General features: G+C 56.2%; 1 protein-coding gene across 4 annotated transcripts in view; it reads left to right on the forward strand.

Moving 5' to 3' along the window:
• The window catches only part of GLYCTK (glycerate kinase), a 14,291-nt gene extending 7,514 nt beyond the window's left edge, over positions 1–6,777 (forward strand). For all 4 annotated transcript variants that reach the window (XM_015874614.2, XM_015874612.2, XM_015874613.2 and 1 more), the window contains 4 exons: positions 637–1,024; positions 1,244–1,395; positions 3,110–3,285; positions 3,599–6,777. In XM_015874614.2, the coding sequence (XP_015730100.1) occupies positions 738–1,024; positions 1,244–1,395; positions 3,110–3,285; positions 3,599–4,501 (1,518 nt within the window). In that variant the 5' untranslated portion in view covers positions 637–737 and the 3' untranslated portion in view covers positions 4,502–6,777. The remainder of the gene's footprint in view (positions 1–636; positions 1,025–1,243; positions 1,396–3,109; positions 3,286–3,598) is intronic.
• Positions 6,778–19,886: the final 13,109 nt, after the last annotated feature.

Genomic DNA, 19,886 nt, shown 5'->3' on the forward strand with positions numbered 1-19,886 from the left:
AGTGTTATTTTAATGGATAATGAAAGAACAGAAAAATAAAGGAGAATGAAGCCAGGTGTTAATTTGGTTTTCGATGGGGCATCCTCATTCCTGGTCATTCTACAGCCACAAGCAGTAAGTGAGCAGGCAGCTAACAAGGCTGTTGTGTTTTCCAAAGTCTGCGTTTGATGCTGCAGGGGACCACGGGGCACTGCATGGCCAGAGAATGAGCACAGCATTTGGCTGGTGTGTGGAAGAGAGTTCATGGAGCGAAAAGCTGTTCCACCCGGCCACCCTGCTCTCTCTAGGAGAGAGAGCAGCTTGCATGGTTTGGAAGGGTGTCAAACGCTGAGCAAATTGAAATGATGGCTTGCCAGTGGCAAATGTACAGTGATGGAAAAGCTGGCTGGCAGGGCTCACCTTCCCTATAGGAAGTGATGGGATTACAAGGGATCCAAAAGCTGACAGGTAGTTTGAATGTGATGCTGCGCTTCCCTCCCTACTGCCTAGGAAGCAGTGGGGAAAATGCAGCTGATATGGCTCCTTACTGAGGAGAAAACAGGAGCTAACTTTCCATGGTGCATAATTTGGCCTCCTTGTTCTCCTTGTGTCAGCCCTGTCTCTTTTGCTAATGAAATTGGTCTCTTTCACTTGTAGGTTGGGGGATCTTGGTTTCTTGAAGACTCACCAGTGTTGGCAACGTGTGTGCAAGCCTAACCCACAAAGCAGAGCGGCTCAGCCTGGCCACCCTAGGCAGCATGTCCCTCCGTGAGCACGTGCTGTCCCTCTTCCGCAGCGCAGTGGGCACCGTCAGGCCGGCTCCAATGCTGAAGAGGGCACTGAAGCTCCAGGGAGAGGGGTGCCCTCAGCTGCTGGTGAACGGCCGTGCCTTCCCATTGAAGAGGGACCTGTACTTGGTGGGGTTTGGCAAAGCTGTGTTGGGAATGGCAGCAGCGGCTGAAGAGATCCTGAGAGACCACCTTGTTCAGGGGATCATCAGCGTGCCACTGGGCATCCAGGAGAGCCTGCAGCGAGCAGGAATGCAGTAAGAGAGCCAGCCTACACATGCACAGTTTGGGTGGGAGTAAACTGCCAGATTTGTCCTCTGTGGGATGTTTCTGTGAACACCCTCGGTCTTCAGCTGTTGTTGCTCTGGTGCCTACCATGTCCATTTTCTGGTGCACCAGGTGTGATTCTCTGTTGGGTGACAGCCTGCCTGCACAGGTGCTCATGTCAGTGATGATTGTCTTCCCTTCCCCTGCAGGGAGATGCTGCTGAAGCCACACAGTAGAATCCAGGTCATTGAAGGTGCCAAGAACAACCTCCCTGACCCAGAGGCTCTTAGGGGAGCAAGTGCTATTCGGGAGCTGGCTGAGGGCCTGACAGCAGATGACCTGCTCCTTGTGCTCATCTCAGGTGGGTACACTGGGGAATAGGCTGTGCTGAGTGCCCCTGCTGCTGCAGCCCTTCCAGCTACTTGGCTGCAGGGGACTGCTGTGCTGCTCTGGCCCTTTCAGTGATTTTTCCTCTCCCTTCACTCACAAGACTTTTTCCAGGAGTGCAGCAGGGGAAGGCGCAGGGCTGCCCCAAGTTCTGGGGAGTTCCTGAGCTGTGCAGGCTGTGATGGTGGCACACAGGCTGTCAGCTGCTCTCACCCTTTGGCAAGGGTGGCATTTTTTCTCATCTCTTCCTTAAATCTGGGGATGCAGACTTGGGTGAAGTAGTTCTTGGTTGACTCACAAGCTCTGAACTTGTGTAATTTGGGACTGACCTTCAGAGCTTTGCTCTTTCCCTTTACTTTTCCTGTGGCAACTGGACATGAGGCCCCAGCCTCTGAAGCAGGGAGCTGCACACCTTGAGGGGTCAGCCCTGACCACATCCAGGCAAACACCCCCAGGCCCTGAGTGTTGGGTCAGGACGTCCCCAGGCCCAGAGCTGTATAGGAAGTGGATATTGTGCATCAAAGGGATGCAGTAGCATTGCCACAGTTCAAGCTTGGCTGAGTGATTCAGGACAAAAGAAAACAGGGGCTTGGAGCAGCTCTGCTGAAACCGCTTGGTCTCTGCTTGGTAATTGTCATTGTTTCCATTGTGGTTGTTGGAGCGTGATGTGGTGCAGAGAGCACAGAGCTGTTAGGCAGTCACCCAAGTGGCTGACATCTAGCTGTTCTCACTAGGGATTCCCCTGGGTGTCCTTCTGTCCTTTGGCTACTGGTATCTCCAAGAGACTCCTCAGCCCATGAGGACCTACCTGTGGCTGTGGTGCACGTACACTCCCACACAGCAGCCGGTCTCCAACTGCTGCTGCCTCTCAGCTAGAATCCTGGCTATTGACTGAAACCTAGGCATAGGCATTTGCATTTGTTTTCCTTGCTCATCATGTTTTATTGATGCTGATTTGTCCCAAACCTCTGAGCAGATTTTGCCTTTTGACGGTAGCTTTCAGCTGTACTTTTGTGCGTTTTCACTCTCTACTCTCATTTTTCTCCTTTCCATTCTGTTTTTTTCTACCCATTTCACTTTAGCATTCTGATCCTTTTCCTTACCTTCTTCTGTACATTTCTGATGCCCACTTGTGTCAGTTGCCCTGATAGGATTTCCACTGATAAAACCATCACCCTGGGTGTGCTTTGTTCTATATTATTCTGTTCCCTTTTTTTTTTCCCTCCCAGACCTAGATGTGTGCAGTTAGGGGGGTTGTTTCCTATCTTAGTGCAGCCATAGCTTTCTTTTTTCCATCTCCATCTGCATAATGCTTCATGCTCTGTGAGTCTTGAAGTGTGTAGTACTGCTCATCCATCCAGGGAGCCCTGGAAAAGGAGTGTGGGAACACTCTGGTAACCTGATGTCATGAGAATAGGAATTTCTGGCCCTTCTCTGTGGTACCCTATTCCAGTGAGGTTTATGCTGCCTGTGTGAAGTGTAGCTGACTGCAGACAGTGCTGGGCTGCTATGATTAAAGCCTGGTGGTGAAGACTTCATTTGCCACTTCCCTGACTAGCTGTGCCTCCCCTCCACAGGTTGCTGAGGGAAGGGGAAAGGCTGCTCCTGCTCAGCTATTGGACAGCCCAGCTTCATTCCTGTCCTGTAATGTGCACATTAATGTCCGTACCATCTCTTCTGCATCCTAGGGGGTGGATCAGCCCTACTGCCTGCTCCCATCCCTCCCATTCTCCTGGAGGAGAAGGAGAAGCTCACAAAGATGCTGGCTTCCCGAGGAGCTGCCATACAGGAGCTGAACACTGTCCGGAAAACTCTGTCTTTGCTGAAGGGTGGAGGGCTGGCCCGCCTCGCATATCCTGCACAGGTAATCAGAGGAAACCTCTGCTTGCACAGAGGTCTGCCTCCTAAATGGTGGTTTAAGCAAGTGACCAAAGTTGTTTTGGATTTGTGACTTCACTGAGGGCCCAAACTCTCAGGGAGGGGGGTGGAGGAGGGGAATTCAGAACTGGCCATCCAGTCGCACCACTGAGCAGACCCCAGCCCTCACCCAGCAGGAGTTTCCATCATGCTGGTTCATTGCTCTGCTCATTCCCACTGCGTGTTCAGCACCTCAGCTCACCCAGAAGCTGTTCTCTCACTGGTGTGTCAGCTGAACCCACGCTAGGTGCTCTTGGCAGGTGGTGAGCCTCATCCTTTCTGACGTGATTGGTGACCCTCTGGACATCATAGCGAGTGGGCCCACTGCTGCCAGCTCCCACAGCGTCCAAGACTGCCTTCACATCCTGGCCAAATACAACCTGCTGCACAGCCTGCCCAGCTCCGTGGAAGCAGTCCTCTCCATCTCACCCACCAAGCCCACTGCTGCAGAAGACTACTCCCACGTTTGCAACGTCATCATTGGGTCCAACACACTGGCTTTAGCTGAGGCCAAGCGCCAAGCAGAGGGCCTGGGCTATGCAACCCTGATTCTCAGTGCAGCGGTCTGCGGGGACGTTGGCCGTGTTGCTGTGCTGTACTGCCAGCTGATCTGTCTGCTCTGCCTGCACTTGGCCAGCCTTGGGGAAGGGCCTCAGGGCTCTGAGGTGAGGGGGAATCTCCTGCAGCTGGCGGCAGAGTTAGACATCCCAGGCTTGAACATGGATGAGTTTCTGCAGGCCCTGCAAGGACTGGAGCCCCAAAAACCAGTCTGCATCCTGGCTGGAGGAGAAACTACGGTTCAGCTTCAAGGAACTGGGAAGGGAGGGAGAAACCAAGAGCTGGCTCTGCGAGTGGGGCTGGGGCTGCACAAAGCACAGGGTGTTGAGGCCAGCAGCCTGGGCAGGTGTGATGTCGTATTTCTGAGCGGGGGAACGGATGGGCAGGATGGACCCACGGAGGCAGCAGGGGCTTTCTGCAGCCCAGAACTGGTGGCTGAGGCGCTGCAGGAAGGCCTCGATGCAGAGACCTTTCTCAGCAACAATGACTCCTATGCTTTCTTCAGCCACTTCCAGCGTGGGCGTCACCTCCTGGTGACTGGCTTGACAGGCACCAACGTCATGGACATCCAGGTTATTTTAATTAGAGCCATGGACAAATCATGAGAGCTCCCTCTGCAGATATTCAGATGCATTTAATTAGGAGCAGGGGTAAATAAGACCATAAACATTGCAGATGAAACTACTTAAATTAGGGCTAGCTGTCAAGGGTGCTAATATCTTTCTGTCAAAGAGTCTACTAATTAGGCACAAGCAAATCCACAGTAAAAGCATCGGGAACAGTGAAGTTCTTGTAATTGGGATCAGAGGAAGGTAAGCAGTCACACTGTGGATGTGATTGTTACATTTAGCACTTCTGCAGAGAGCCACCACTGCTGTGACAGCTTCAGCTGTGGGCAAAAGGCATGGAGAAAGTGAGGCCATGGCACAGCTGCTGGAGACAGCTCCTAGTGTGGTGTGGGAACCCCGTCTGATCCCAGTAGAGCCTCCGTGCCAGCAGTTCGTGTGCTAGAAGCTTTCATGGTGTTGTTTTCCAACTGGCCGGAAAACAGTCGCGCATCCAGCCTGAGCCACTGACCTTTCTTCTGTGCCGAGGCAGAAGTCGCTGTCACTCTGATTAACTCTGCTAATTCTGCGGAACAAAAGGCAAGGAAGTCTTCATGCTTAGCTCTCCTGACCCATGCTGCTGAGCTGATCAAAGGGCAAAGCTGCCAGAGCCTTGCTTTGACAGGGAGCTGCTCACCAACCCCTCTGAGAACGCCGTGGTGCTGCCGGTTTTGCCTCAGGCTGCCGTGCGATACGTGGGAGAGCAGAGATGAGTTGGATTTCCCAGGCTGTGGGGCTGAATTTTAGCTGGGCTCTGGCTACGTATTCAAAGGACTTCATCTCAGCAGCCAGTATGACCCAACACATTCAGCTCCTTTGAAAAATCTGCCTATTTGTCACAGAGCCTAAGTGGGAGCTGAGCTGCTTTGAAAATCCAGCCCTAATTTAATAGGACACGCTTGACTCAGACTCTTCCCAGACAGACTAGCCTGCTCCGTGTGGCTGATCTAATCTCATGGCACAAATACTCCGTCCTGCCAGCACGGTGAGTAGTGGTGTCACTGTGCAGCCATGAGCTCCGCTCAGAGGAGGATTGGAGGGTGGATTTCTGAGGAGGCTGTGCACCTCCTGCTTTGTTCTTTAAGCTGATATCTGACAAGTTGGGGTGTTGGCAGGACTGCCAAAGCAGCCAGCCCCTCCCCCTTGGTGTCAGTACCAGCCTGAGCTGGTGCCCACAGCCTGAGCTCATCGCAGGGGGCTTTCAGAACCCAGCTCTTGGGGGTAATCACATCCCTGCATCTCCTTTGTGCTTCAGGACTGAAGGTCTTCTGCATCATGCCCAAGCTTGCTTACTCTGGCAAGCAGCTGGGAGATCTGCTTGAAGAGAGCTGCCAAGTGTCACAAAGCCTGTTGGGGAACAGTGGCACAAAAAAAGGTGCTTTGTGTTGGGTGTTTTCTCTGAGGGTCATCAATGGGCTTCAGAGCGTTTGGCTTTCACTGTGTGTCTGAGGTGCCAGTGCTGCAGGCGTATGAGCCAAAATGTATGGTCTGGGGCCAGATGGACTGGCTGAACCTGGCCCCATAGTGCTGCAAATGCTTCCTGTCTTAATCCAGAGTGACTCCAGCTCCAGCCATTCCCTTCCTGGGAAATCATAGAACCACAGCATGGCTGGGATGGAAGGGACCTCACAGCTGGGCTGGCTGCACCCCAGTTTGGGCTGCCCAGGACCCCTCCATGGCATGGGGCACCTCCAGGGATGGCACCCCCAGCTCTGGGCAGCACTGCCAGCACCTCACCGCCCTCTAAAACGTAAAAATAAAACTGTCCAGAGCAGTTTCCTTTTTTTCCCCCAACAAATGAACAGTTTTCTTCAGAGGAACTGATTTGTTCCAAAATAACTTCACTTTCGTCATCTTTCTCAGTTGGAGTTTTGGAAACAGGAGATCCGGGGGAATTGGCAGAGACAAATGGGTGTCGCGTTTGCCTTGTCTTTCTTCCTCCTTGTCTTTCTTCCTCCTCTTCCTTGCTGTCTGTTCTGTCGGGTGGGCAAAGTGACTGGCCAGGCATGATGCTCTCCTCCCCCTCAGCACCGTGCACGCAGGCAGAGCTCCCTGCTCAGCCATCCCGATGCATGCTGCACCTCTGGGAGAGGTGTCCTCATCCCCATGCAGGGGGCTGTGGGAAAGCCAAGCTGGGCGTGCTGGGGGTGGGCAGGCTCTGCAAAGTGGGCTGCTCACAGCCAAGCACTGCTCGTGGCCGGGGTAGTATTGGTGCTATGAATGGTGCTATAAACGGTGCGAGCTTTTGGCAGTAAATTAAAAACCTTGGCTGCTGCCCTTGGCTCTGCTCTTGCCTCTTAGGAGACATTAATATCACAGCTCCCCAGCTTTCCCATTATCACTTCATTAAGGATCCAATAATGATAAATGTGGATGGTTTTATTCTGCGCCGAGCCTGATTAATGGCTAATATTTCACTAGGTGTTAATGGGGCCCTTCTTTTATGAAGTGATTGGAAGGGGTCTGCCTTTCATCTGAGTAATTTCCACTATTTTCCTTAACGTGACAGATTTAATGCAAACCTTTACAGAGCGGTGGCGGCCTCCGGAGAAACTTTGAGGAGTGCCACGTTTGGGGCAGCCCTCGTTGCTGTGGATGTTCCATGGTTCCTCTTTCTCCTCCTGCATGCTCGGTGACACAAGGAAGCTGCTGCAGGATGGAGCAGGGCTGGTGGTGGATGCCTTCCTGCAGCACATGGGTTGCTCCCCGCTGTCAGACCCCAGTGCCTTGCACGGCTTCAATCCCTATATGAAGCGGGATGTAAATCACATAGGAATAAAAAGCCATACAGGACAGTGAGGATCTCTGTGCTCAACCAGGATGGACTCAGGGAGCCCTGTAGCTCCTTTGTGGGGCCGTGGGGAGGCCGAGAAGCCCTGTTTGAAACAAGAGAGGTGTAATTCAGCAGGGAGTGGCCACTTGCTCCATGTTAACAGAGCCCAACCTGAGTCAAGCATCGCTGTCTTATCCTGGAGCATCCCAACGCCATGTCTGCTTGTACCACTCACACTGTAGCAGCCCCACACCCCCTTGATGCAAACACATGGTGGGGAGGAGAAGGGGCTCACACTGCAGCCATCCCTCTGCACTGGAGCATCCCTGTGCATCCCCTCGCTGTCTGGCTGGGGAGAAGAGGAGTGAGCGGATCCAGGGAGCTGTCAGCGCCCCGTGCTGTTGTCAGAGTGCAAATCCCCTGGCAGCCCATTAGGAGCAGCTCCAGGCTGCCTGCAGGAGCTCTTGACAGGAGGCCAGACACCGGCGTGAACAAACACGGCTCCTCTGCTACCAAGGTGGATGTGGGCAGAATGAAGCTGGGGATCGCTTCCCCCGGGTCGCTGCTGTTTGATGGATGCTTACGGAGTGCAGGACCAGAGCGAGCCCCAGAGCATGGAAGTGCTGGGAACCCACCTGAGAGATACACAGCAAAGGGTCTGTGCCTCTGTCCCACATTGCAGCATCACTTCAAGTAGCTGCAGAGATGCTGTGCCGCCCCATGGTGCCATCAGCCCTCAGGGAACGCCACCGCAGCCACACGCCGCCAATGCAATCCACTGTGAGGCAGCAGCGGGAGGCTCTGATCCTCAAATCCACCCCCAGGAACCCTCCTCCATCTCAGGGTGTGGGGGAGCAGCTCTGTGGGGTCTCTGGTTGCTTCTCCAACGTGTGGGACAGCAGACCGAGGGGTTGTATGGAAAGCTGTGTCCATGGATCACTGCACCCAGGCTGGGCAGGAACACCAACAGTGCCATGTTTGGGAGTAATTACTCTCCACGAGCGTGTGAATCATTAGCTATAATTGCCCTAATAAATAAAAGCGCAATAACTTCAGTCTGTGGTCTCATCCACGAGCTGCTGGTGGAGTGAGCTCAAACCAGGAGCAGAGGGAAGGCAGAAAGAGCTGAGCTTCAAAACCACGGCTTCACCCCACGTTGACCCATAGGCTCCATCCTGAGTGCACCCATCGGATGCTCGAGGGGTTCGGCACCACCTCTGCACGGAGAAGTTTCCTGGCTGCAAAGCGGAGCACAAAAGGCCCCGTTTGGGGGTGGCACTGAGGTTACCCACACGCTCCTCCCCTGGGGAATGCTGGAGTGAAAAAAGAAAGGCACCCTGCTCTGCGCTGACATATGGGAACGAAGCAGAAAGCGGCTTCTCCACTTAAAATGTCATCACAGACTTTGCTCAAGAAAAGAAAAAAAAAGCAGCCTTTCCCAGAGTGACATTTTAAGGGGAAATGTTGACTTCAAACCAGAAAGAAACCCCTCAAACCACACAAGGGATCGTTTTAAGCGGCACTGATCCTTCTTGCATGGAAATCAATGTTTGTGAAGCAAAGAATGGAACACAACCCCCCCAGAAAACCTATTATCTTGAGTAAATACGGACCATGGGTGGACTTAGTTTCCTATGGGACAAAACCAGCCTTCCTCTGCCCAGCCCTGAGGACGCAACGCTGTCCTGGGTTCAACCTGCATGGCCATGCTGTGCCATGTCATGCCATGCCATACCATACTGTGTTGCGCTATGCTATCCTATGCTGTGTCATGCTATCCCATGCCATACCATACTGTGCTGTGCTGTCCCATGCCATACCATGCTGTGCCATGCTATACCATACCATGCCATATTGTGCTATGCCATGCCATGCTGTCCCATGCCATGCCATGCTGTGCCATGCTATCCCATGCCATGCCATGCCATGCTATCCCATGCCATATTGTGCTATGCCATCCCATGCCATCCCAAGCCATGCTGTGCCATGCTATCCTATGCCACCCCCTGCAGCGCTCCCACTGGGGCAGGTTGGCCAGCAGCAATCCGTGCTCCAGCTCTCCCCGTGCTGCGGTTATCGCCTCCTGCCTTGTGTTTTTTTAATAACCTGCAATATGAGCAGGCTGCCCTGGGGAGCACCGGGATTATTGTCAAATATCACTTCCCATTCGCTGGCCTTTGAGGGGCTGCATCCACGTGGCACTGCTGGCAGAGCAGAGAGGGACGCAAATGGGAGGGCTGGGGCTGGCCAGCACCGCAGGCACCACGGACCCTCCCAAGGAGAGCAGGGCAGTGAGGGCTGCGGAATCTTAATTAGCTTTGCAAAATTAATGAATTGGCAGCCAAACAAACAAACCAGAGATGGCGGCTCTGGTCACCACTCCTGGTCCCTGGGCAGCAAGCTGCCAGCACAAGGGATCTCGGTGTCACAGGGTGGGGATGTGGGGACCCCACCAAGAAGTGGGGCCTGGTGGGATGGGACTGCGCAGATATATGGGGTCAGCAGTGGGTGGAAGCACAGCACCGGCATCCCAGTGGCCCTATAACTTGCCATGTGCCACATGCCTGGCACACCAGGATCTGTCTTAAAACCATCCCAGCCCTCCTCGCTGCTTTCCCCCTCCTGGAGAGGCAGCAATGGCCACGCAACGTGCACAGCCACCAGAAGTTGATTAAGCCCTAATTAATTGCATTAAGGTCAGCCAATGTACTCTGTGAAGGAAGAAAGCCAATAATTAAAGTCCATGTGGGGCACACTGCTGCCACCAGCTCTGTGGGCAACGGGACAGCACCAGGCTCAGCAGGGCATGGCTGGTGCCACTTGCTGTCCCATGGGGCCGGGGATATAACCATGTGCTCTCAGCACCAAAAAGCCAAGTGCCACACACACGGCTGGGCAGATGAGTGATGCCAGCTCCCAGCAAGGGATATGGGTGACAGCCACCCTCTGCGTCCCACCTTGCTGGGGGGCTGAGAGCAAGCAAAGTGAGCTGGGACATTGCTAGGACATGGGGACAGCCCTTCATTTCAGTGCTGGTGGCGGTGGGTACATCCACACCCACTCCATCCCTTCCTGCAGTGATCTCAGTGATGGCATTTCCATGGTCCCAGCTATAATAATGAAGGCCAAGGGAACGGAGCTGCCTGGCCCTCTTTGTCTCAGGGATGAGAGCAGTGTGAGCCCCCTGGGGCTCTGCAGATTGCAGCTTCCAGAGCTGGATGGACACAGCTGAGAAGTGCTGGTGCCACCCCAATATCACCCACACCCACAGACCAATGTCCCCTCCCAGTGCCCTCCCCCAGTGATGGCAGTGCTGGGGCTGAGGCTGCACCGTGGATGTTACAGGGAGATTTGCCATTGCCACGTGCATTTTGCTGGCTCTGAGCACAGCCCTGATCCAGGGGGAGCACAGACTGAACCTCACACCCCAAAGCTGTGAGCGCAGCACACCATCCTCACCACGACGTGTTTGCAAACCACCCCCAGCCCACCCGTCCCCACCTCCTCACTATCCAGGTGCCCCACTGCCACCTGGGCCAGACAGCAGGGCCAGGGGTGGCAGCGTGGCCATATGGGGTGGCCGGATGCTGGATGCTGCAGCACGGCAGGGATTGCTGCAGCTGCTGCACCATGTGAGCCCTGTGGGGTGCACAGCCCTGCTGTGGTGCTGCAGCCCTCAGGCCCCATGGAGCACGGCTTGGGGTGCTCTGTCCTACATTTCTGAGGGGCTCAGGCCCACCGTGGGAGCTCCATAAGGGATGGGATGTCTCATCCTTGGGATGAGGCAGCGGCGATTTGCAGAGGCACCAAAGCATATGAGCCACCCCAGGTCCCCACATCACCTCTGTATGGAGAGGGAAACTCCTCCTGGGAGGCACCACACAATGGAAGCATTGGAACCGCAGTGACCCCGAGCTCCTCCGGCTCAGCTCAGTGTCCTCACTCACGTCTCCTGATGCGGTGGCCACGCGGTGCCCGGTGTCACCCCTTCCTGGGACCCCCCCCCCCATCCCGCTGCCATTCACAGCGTCCCATTGAAATCCCAGCGCGGGGCCGGAGGTAGCGGCACAACCATCGCTGCTGATAAACACGGCGATGGATTCCGGCAGGCGACACCTGAGATGGTGACACGAAACCCAGCACCTCCCCGAGGGCCACAAAGCAGCCTCTGTACGGGGACGCGGGCGGCACCAGCCCGGATCCGCGCCTTCACCTGGTGCTAATCCTGCTCAAAGCTTTGGGAAACGGGATCCCCTCCTGGGGACGCGGTGCCCTATCAGAGCCGCACGGAACGGGGAAAAAAAGCAAAGCCGGACCAATCCCCCCCCGCCTCCCCCCCATCCCGGCCATGCAGACAAAGGCAGAGCTGGGCGCATGGGAAGCGCGGCTCGCTCCGACCCCGCCGGACCGCGGCGATGGGGCCGGCTCCGCACGCAGCCCCGCAGCTCTCGGGGTCATCCCGGTACCGCAGGGACGCTGCTGTCACGGGGAGGTGGTGGGCGTTTATCGGGGTGAGAGAGCGTCCCCAGTGCAGGGGATCAGGGCTGGTGTTGGCAGCATCGCTCCCCAGAGGCTCTGCCAGGGCCAACTTTACAAGGGAAGCTTTTTTTTTATTTCAGGCTTTTCTTTCTTTTTTCTTCTTTCTTTCTTCCCCCCCCGCCCCCCCCCTACCCCCCAAGCAGAAACAAAGCCGAGGGCTCCAGCAGTGAGAGCACGGGTGGGAAAACAGACCGGGGGGGTGCAGGGGGGGGAGGTGGGAAGAAAATACCAACAACCCACAGATCCTGCAACAAGAAGGATGGGTGAGAAGGAAACCGGGGGCTGCAGGGCTAGACGTGGGGCTGGGAGGGAAGGAGAGGTGAAGAGGCAGCTCCGCTGTGTCACGTATGTCACAGCCCCGGAGCTGCCGCTGTGGCCTCGGGAGGCTCAGGGGGGTCCTGGGCCCCGCACAGAGGGGGAAGGGGAGCGGGGCGAGGGGTGTGGAGGCCGCATCCCAAAGGCGCAACCCTCTCGGATGGGTCCCCCCCCCATCACCGTGTCAAGCGAGTGTCCCTACGGCACCCGCCCGGACTGTGCCCGGAGCTCTGAGCCCACCGGGCCACCCGGGATGTCCCTCCTCATCAGCGCTACCCGAGATGTCCCCAGGAGATCGCTCAGCGCTCAGCTCCCCGCGCCGTGCGCCTCCAAGTCCGGGGGGCAGCGGCAGCAGCGCCCCGCAGAGCTCTGCTTGCGAGGAGAGGAGAGACGATGCTCCCGGGGGGGGAAGGAACCGAACCCCGGAGATCTCCGGCTCCGCGCCCCGGCCCTGCATCCCCGAGCCGAGCCGAAGCGAACCCGAACGGCGCCGTGCCCCGCCGCCCGCTGCCGGCCCTACCTGCACCGCGCCGCCGCCGGTCCCGTCTGCAGCCGCCGCCGCCGCCGAAGCGCGGAGCCGCGGGGGGCGGGAGGACGAGCGCCCCCTCCCCGCCCCCGGCCCCGCCGCCCGCCCCCGGCCCGGCCCCACGGCCCCGCGGGTGGCGGTGGGCGGCGGAGAGCGCGGGGCCCCGGAGCGGCGGCCACGAGGTTGAAGGGGGCGAGGGGGGGGGCAGGGGGGTAATGAGCTGACGGAGCTGCTAACGAATAGATGGGTCGGGGGCTGAGATAGAGACGCCCCTTGGGATAAGCAGGAGGCACCTTCATGCCAGGACGGGGCTTCCAGGCGCACCGTAATGCCAGCACGGGTGGATCAGGAACAGGTTGCCCAAGGAGGCTGTGGATGCCCCATCCCTGCAGGCATTCAAGGCCAGGCTGGATGTGGCTCTGGGCAGCCTGGGCTGCTGGTTGGTGACCCTGCACACAGCAGGGGGTTGGAGCTGGATGAGCACTGTGGCCCTTTGCAACCCAGGCCATTCTATGACTCTAGGATCAGCCACACCGTATGGACAGGTGTACCCCACACCCATACAGGGCCGTGGCTGTGCTGCTCTGCTCTCATTACAATGGGCTCTGCCACGCCACGGGAGGGATTTGGGGCTGGTGCAGCAACAAAGGCGCTGAGAGATGTGGCCAGGTAAGAGGCTTTGGGGTTTAGCCGGCCATTCCTACAGCACGGGTGCTTTTTTCCTTCTCTTTTTCAAGGGGAATTATTCTTTGTAATCCCGGTTGCTGGAGGCTGGGCACTGGAGCAGAATTAAGCAGGTAATGGGGTGAGCCCCAGCGGCGGCCCCAAAGGAACGGCTCTTTTTGAGGATCACTCTTATAGGGAATGGCTCCTTTGGGAGGAGGTGCCAGCAGGACGCTACCTGGGGCTCAGTGAGAGCCCAACCGACAGATGGAGGCACTGAGCCTTATGGGGACACTCAGTGCACCCAGGGGATGGCCGTGTCCCTTTGCCCCATGGCAGGGGATGGAGTTTGTCCTTGTGCTCATCCTCATGCCGTTGCTTGCTCCATATTTAATCAGCGACAGAGTGAGGCCCTGCTATCCGTCATGTCCCCCTTCCAGCCCATTTCCAAGCAGAAAGAAAACAAAATGGGACTCATCATTCATCCCTTCATTAAGCCCTCACTCACCGCCGTGTCCTAAGAGCGAACGGGACCGTGCCATCTGATGGGCCAGCTCTGCTCACGGGTGGGAAGGCAATGGTGGCTCCGAGGGCTCATCCCACATGGGGCTGGGGCTGGGGATGCTCTGTGCCACAACCCTCCGTGACGCCCCAGTGGGAGGGAACGGCCCCAGAAGTGCATCCCATCGTGGCAGGGCAGCCCCGTGCCTGCCCATACGGTCCAGCTGTGCTGAGAAATAGGTTGGCTTAAAAAATGCATCACTTTGAAGTTATGTAAATGCAGCGGCAAGCGGAGCACGCTGGCAAAAAGGTTCCCTTTTTTTTCACCCCCTCCTTCCCCCCCCCCCACCCTCCTTCCCTTCCTTGCTGGCTTCCTCCAGTTAAAATTGGGTTGCAAATCATTAATAAAGGAACAGTTGTACTGAATAAGCTCCCGTACTTAAATCAGGACAGAGAGGCGTAATTAACCCGGCTCCGAGCTGATGCGACGGGAAAGGAAAATGCGCCTCTGTTTTGGGCCCGGCGCTCTCCCGGCCCCCTGGGAACAGCATCGAGCTCCTTATTTAAAAATGAAGCTCGCAGCCTGGGTTCATGGATATATATAAAAGCTGTCACGGTGATATTTTATTCATACCCCTCTCCCCTTCCCTCTGCTTGGAAAATCCAGCAGGCGGCGGGGAGGGGGGGAGGCAAGAAGCCCCTTTTAAAACCGAATTACACATGCGAGTCACATTGGTCGGAGGCACAGGGTGAGCAGGGGGCGGGCGGGAGGCTGCGCTCACCTGTTGTGCCCTGCCTGGAGCCAGAGGTGGCTCCGACATCCCCATCCTCCCCATTGGGAACTGCTGGGATAGCGGGGATGGGGAGAAAGGTGAAAACCCGCAGGGAATCCACTGTCCTTCTGCATCCCTCAGGACCTCTGCATCACCCCCGTGTGCCCCACGGTGCCCCCCATCGCCCCGCAGCGCTGGGGATCGAGCAGCTGCGGAAAAACAATATTAACAATAAATCACTGTTTGTTTCCTTTTGCAGACGATTGTTCTCCCCGCGCTCCTTAGTGATTATTAAAGGGCTGTTTTGCTGTCGGTGAAAGCCTGCAATTACGCGCTCTCACTGCTGCTGCCTGTCAGCACTGCTCCCCTTAGTGCAATGCCCGCGATCTCAGCCCTGCAGTGTGGGGCTGCTGCTCACAGCCAGCTCCCTGCACCTTAAGGACATGGCATCCACTCGGGATGCTGTACCTCCCTGGCTGTAAATCCCTATGGCGGACGACCCCAAGCGAGGCCGTGTCCCTAAGGAACTTGGGACCTCCAGGCTCGCTTTCCCCACAGACATACCCCAGACTGGAGTGCTTTGCCAGGCCCCCATACCTCTTTGCCACTCATCCGACTTAGCAAACTTGAACCAAAGCTGCCCTTCCTCCTCCCTGTGGCATTGGAATTAAATGTAGGCTGTAATTTGGTATTTGAGAAGCGAAAGGGATGGTGGCCTTAAGGGAGCTAACAGCTCTGCTGTGTGTGTTAAAGAGCTGTCTGCCAGCCTCCGACCACCACCCGCACACTGCCAGGAGTGCTGCTCCCCCACTCCACAGCTCCATCTCTGCACCGTGCTCTGCTCCTGATGCTGGGAGCAGGGCTGGGAACAGGGGGCTCTCCCAAGGTGCCCAAATCCTGCACGGCGCAGTGCAGCTGAGCAGGAGTGTCCCTGCTGCACCCTGTGTGTTGCACCTTGTGCAGTGCGTGCACCCCAGCAGGGCTGTCCTTGTTGCACATTGCGCCTTGCGGCCCAGCAGGGATGTCCCCATTGCGCTGCACGCGGGTGTGTGGCACTGTCCCCTTTGCCAGGCCTGGGGACAGCGCCAAGAGCCAGAAAGGCTGATGGCACAACGTGAAGCAAAGGCAGAGCCAGGATAAGCTGCCCCCTGTGTGGGTGCCACAACCCCACTGCGGCCCCACACATGGGTGCTGCTCCCAATGGGGAGCGCCATCCTGGCAGCTCCTCATCCCCCTTTAAATCAAACTTTCCTTTGCTCAAACAAAGCGTTTCCCTCAGCCTACAACGACAACAAATCCCCTCCACCCGCAGTAATTCAAACGGAATAAACACCGTTTGGAAAAGGGAGGTTTGGAACAGCCATTTCCCTGCCCGTGTCGGGGCCGTGTGCTCCAACCCAAGGTTTGCCAACCCGGTGCGGATCCGCCCGGCTCTGCGCTCCTCCCAACCCTTTGTACCGCTCTCCTCCATCCTCCCCTTTGTTTAGCATTTTAATTATTTTAATTACCTTGTTTGCCAGCTTATCGCGGCACTCAAACCCATCTGCGTGCGCGCACGCCGACACCCAGACTTTTATCTGCAGCCCTCCGCCAGCGCTATTTGCATTTCTCTCTCTCTGGTGTTTGGTGGAGGGAAGGAGAAATTAGCATTTGTCCCCTTGGCCAACAATGCCTCGCCTCCAAGGGTCGCTTTATTCTTCCCAGAAGAATGGGGCTAATTTATCTCTTCCCTCCCCCCCCACCCCGATATCCATTTCAAATGAGAGATTAGGAAATAAACACAAAGCCTGAGTGGGATGCGAGGTGGTTTTCCTCCAAGGGATGCTGCAGGTTGAGGCCTCAAGCAGTGCCCTGCGGGTCCCCACGCACACAGTGGCTTTGGGAATGGCACTGTGGTACCCTGTGATTGCCAGCAGGGCGGCTTTGTCACCTTCAGGTTGGGACAGGACCCCCTCAGGGATGGGGTGCCCAATGGGGATGGAGCTGCTGCCTGGGACATCATTGGGGACAGTGTCCCTCTGCTGTCCCCTGACACCGCTCCTCAGCCCACCCAGTGTATGTGTGCTCCCCATCAGGAATGCAATGGCCCTGGTGGCTGAGGATGGGCGGTCCTGCTTGGGGCACTGCCTGCTTTGCTGAGCTTTGGGCTGCATGAACTTAAAGTGGAAGAACTGATAAATAAACCCCTGTTAAAGTGGCTGTAAGATGGGGGTGTCATCCACAGTGATGGCACGAGGGTGACAAGCGTTCCTCCCCAGGCACAATGCAAGGACTGCCACAGGGAGGCTCAGAAACAGCAGCCCCGAATGGGAGCAGTAGGCTGCTGCAGTGTGTGTGCTTATTGAGGTGATGGGAAAGCCACCGTGTCCCCTGTTCCCCATAACCCAGGGATGGGATGGGGAGTCAGAAACCAGCAGCACAGCAGGTAGGAAGACCAGCATCCCCATGTCCCCCAGAGGCCACCCACTCCCAGGAGCAACATTTGCCAGACCCCAGAAAGCACAAGACACCAGCCAAGCCCTAAGCCCCATTTCCTATCCTCTCTGCCCCGTATCCAGCCTTATTCATAGAATAATAGAATGGTATGGGTTGAAAAGGACCAGAATGATCACCTAGTTTCAAGTGGGGATATTCACCTGGGGACACCAAGGCAGCAGTGGCCTCTGCCACACTATGTACCAGTTTGGTGCTGATGGGGCACTGGGCACTCTCTATCCCCATTCCATTCTGTCTAATCTCATCCCATCCCATCCCATCCCATCCCATCCCATCCCATCCCATCCCATCCCATCCTATCCCATCCTATCCCTGTTCCATCCCAGGAACAGGCAGCCCCTCTAGCTGGCTGAGGGCACGGGATGATGGAGCATCATTGTTGGAGCATAGGGAGTCAGGCAATGCCTCTCCATCCATCAGAGCTCCCACTTTCTGCCAAGCACATTAGGGGATAATTAAGTAAAAATAGGCCTTCCGACCAGTGTAGCTCATTAAGGGCTAATTAAGTTAATTAGTGCCAGGTGTGGATTGCAGCGCTTGTGCGTGTGGCTGTTGTTTGCTGTAATTGCATTTGCTCAGCAGCTTCTACTGCCAGGCTGGAGCTTGGCCAGGGAGGAAGGTACTGGGTGCCCTACGCTGCTAATGAGAACCTAACGGTGGCACTGGGGTGGGCAATTAACCCTCCCCTCCCTGCAGCCTTCAGTAGAGGTTTCTCATCCTGAAGCCAAGGTATGCTTGGCTCTGTTAGTGGGGTCTCACTGTGTGTGTGGGAGGGACACGGACACTTGTTGTGTTGCTGGGGTGGAGTCACTGTTCCTGGTGGTGTTCAAGGAACAGGTCAGTGTGGCACTGAGGTATGTGGCTTAGGGGGTAGGTGGGTATGGGTGGATGATTAGACTTGGTAATCAGTGGAGGTCTTTGCCAACTGTAATGGTTCTGTGTAACCAAAGAGCATCACTGTGTTCCCAGGGTTCTTACACTGCTGCAAAGTCACTTTTGTGCTGAGTGGAAAGGGGAGATGGGGCTGGAGGGGAGGCAGGTTGGGAGCTGTTGTGCCCTGCAGAGATAAGAGCCTGTGGGTGACAGCTGAGGTCAGGCAGGAGTGATGTACGTCCTTTGCACATCCCTGCCTTGGGCGCACGTGCATCCCATCAAATGGCACTACAGTGTGTTGTGCCCTTGGGGATGAATGGGGATGGATGGAGGGGGAGGTGGTACCATGCCTCAGCCCCAGGAGGTCCTGGAAAGCTGCAAGGGAGGTAAGGGAGGTGTCAGCATGAGCCAAGCATCCTGTGCTACTGAGGATGGCAGGATCCCTGCAGCCTCTATCTGGGCTCCTGTCTCGTTCCTCTTCCCTTCTCCTTTTGCATAATGGATAGGCTGTGAGTAATGGGAAATGGCAGGCCAGCCACGCTTGCTGGCAGCCCCTTAATGAAGAATATGGAAATCTCATCAGTCCAATCAGGCCAGCAAATGAAACCGCTTTCCCCCGCCGATGTGAGCAGAAGGCTAACGACCCGCACTCGCAGGCTCCATCCCTCTCCCAGGAAGCCCCCCCCCCTTTTCCTTCCCTTGCTGACAACCGAGCTGTGAACTTCATCTCCACAGCAAGCGGAGCACCAGCTTTTCTTCCTTGCTGCCCCTTCACGGGGCTTGTGCTGCTCCTGAGCCTTTCTCCTGCTCCTTTCCTCCCAGCTCCATGGGCTGAGTCTACCTCTGCAGGGACACACACAGTGAGCTGCAGAGCAAAACCCCTGGTTCTTCCCTTGCCCAACTCCTGTAGCATTTTTCTTCCCTCTGAGCCTGGTGGTGGGAGGACAGGTCTACCTGGCCCTCCCTCCATGAAAGGCTTCTGTCCAGGTCCCCTGCACAGCTTTGGGGCTTCTTTCCAAAGCCCACGTGCCTTGGCTGTGCATGGGCCCACCAGTCTGGTCTCATTCATAGCAGGACACCAGACACAGCCAGGACTGGGATCTCAGCCCATCCCAGGATGTGCAGGAGGACATGGCTGAGAAGTGCCTGTGGCAGCCCAGCTCAGCTCTACCTGGGATTCCTTGCATGGACCGTTGCCCCCAGATCCAGCAGAAAATACCCTCTGCAGACCCTACCCAAACCCTTTTGGGGACCTCATGGGCTTCATGAGGAGGTGGGATTCCCAGCTCTGTGCCTGAGGGGTCTGCAAGGTGGATGTGCCCAGTGAGGAGCAGGTTCTGCAGGGCCCCAGTTGCATCACGCAGCAGAAGAGTGCAATCGTATTTCTCCATAGAGAAGGAACTCTGGGCTTTGCAGCTGGACTTGCTGGGCCCAAAACAAGAGTGGGTATGGCTGTTTGCATGGAATCTTGCACCAGCAGGTCCTGACCTCCCCAGCAGCATTTCTGCTGTTGCAATGCTTCCTTCAGGTGGGAGAATGCCCTCAGACTGTTGGCTTCTCTGCTCAGTCTGCCTGCCCTGTGCTCTGCTGGCACAGACGCGGCCTCGTGCTGCTTTAGGGGAATGTTTAATTGCTGCCTTTCACAGCCAGCGCAGAGCTGAACTGATGGCGTGAGCTCACCCAGGAGCACCGAGGTGGGCAAATGTTTTAATAAAACTCCATCCAGGGCATTTATCTACATGTAAATATATACACGGCGTACGCTCTTTGTTCAGCACAGGACACTGGCTCGAGGCTGGAGGAAACCATTTGTTTCCACGAGTTATAAGATGATATCTACGAGCACCTCTAACGAGCAGAGATCTGCACGGCAGCGGGGCTGGAGCCGGTCCCGGCACAAGCTGTTTGCAATACAGCAGTAATGAT

Source organism: Coturnix japonica, chromosome 12 (genome assembly GCF_001577835.2).
Source record: "Coturnix japonica isolate 7356 chromosome 12, Coturnix japonica 2.1, whole genome shotgun sequence".
In the NCBI taxonomy this organism is placed as follows: Eukaryota; Metazoa; Chordata; class Aves; order Galliformes; family Phasianidae; genus Coturnix; species Coturnix japonica.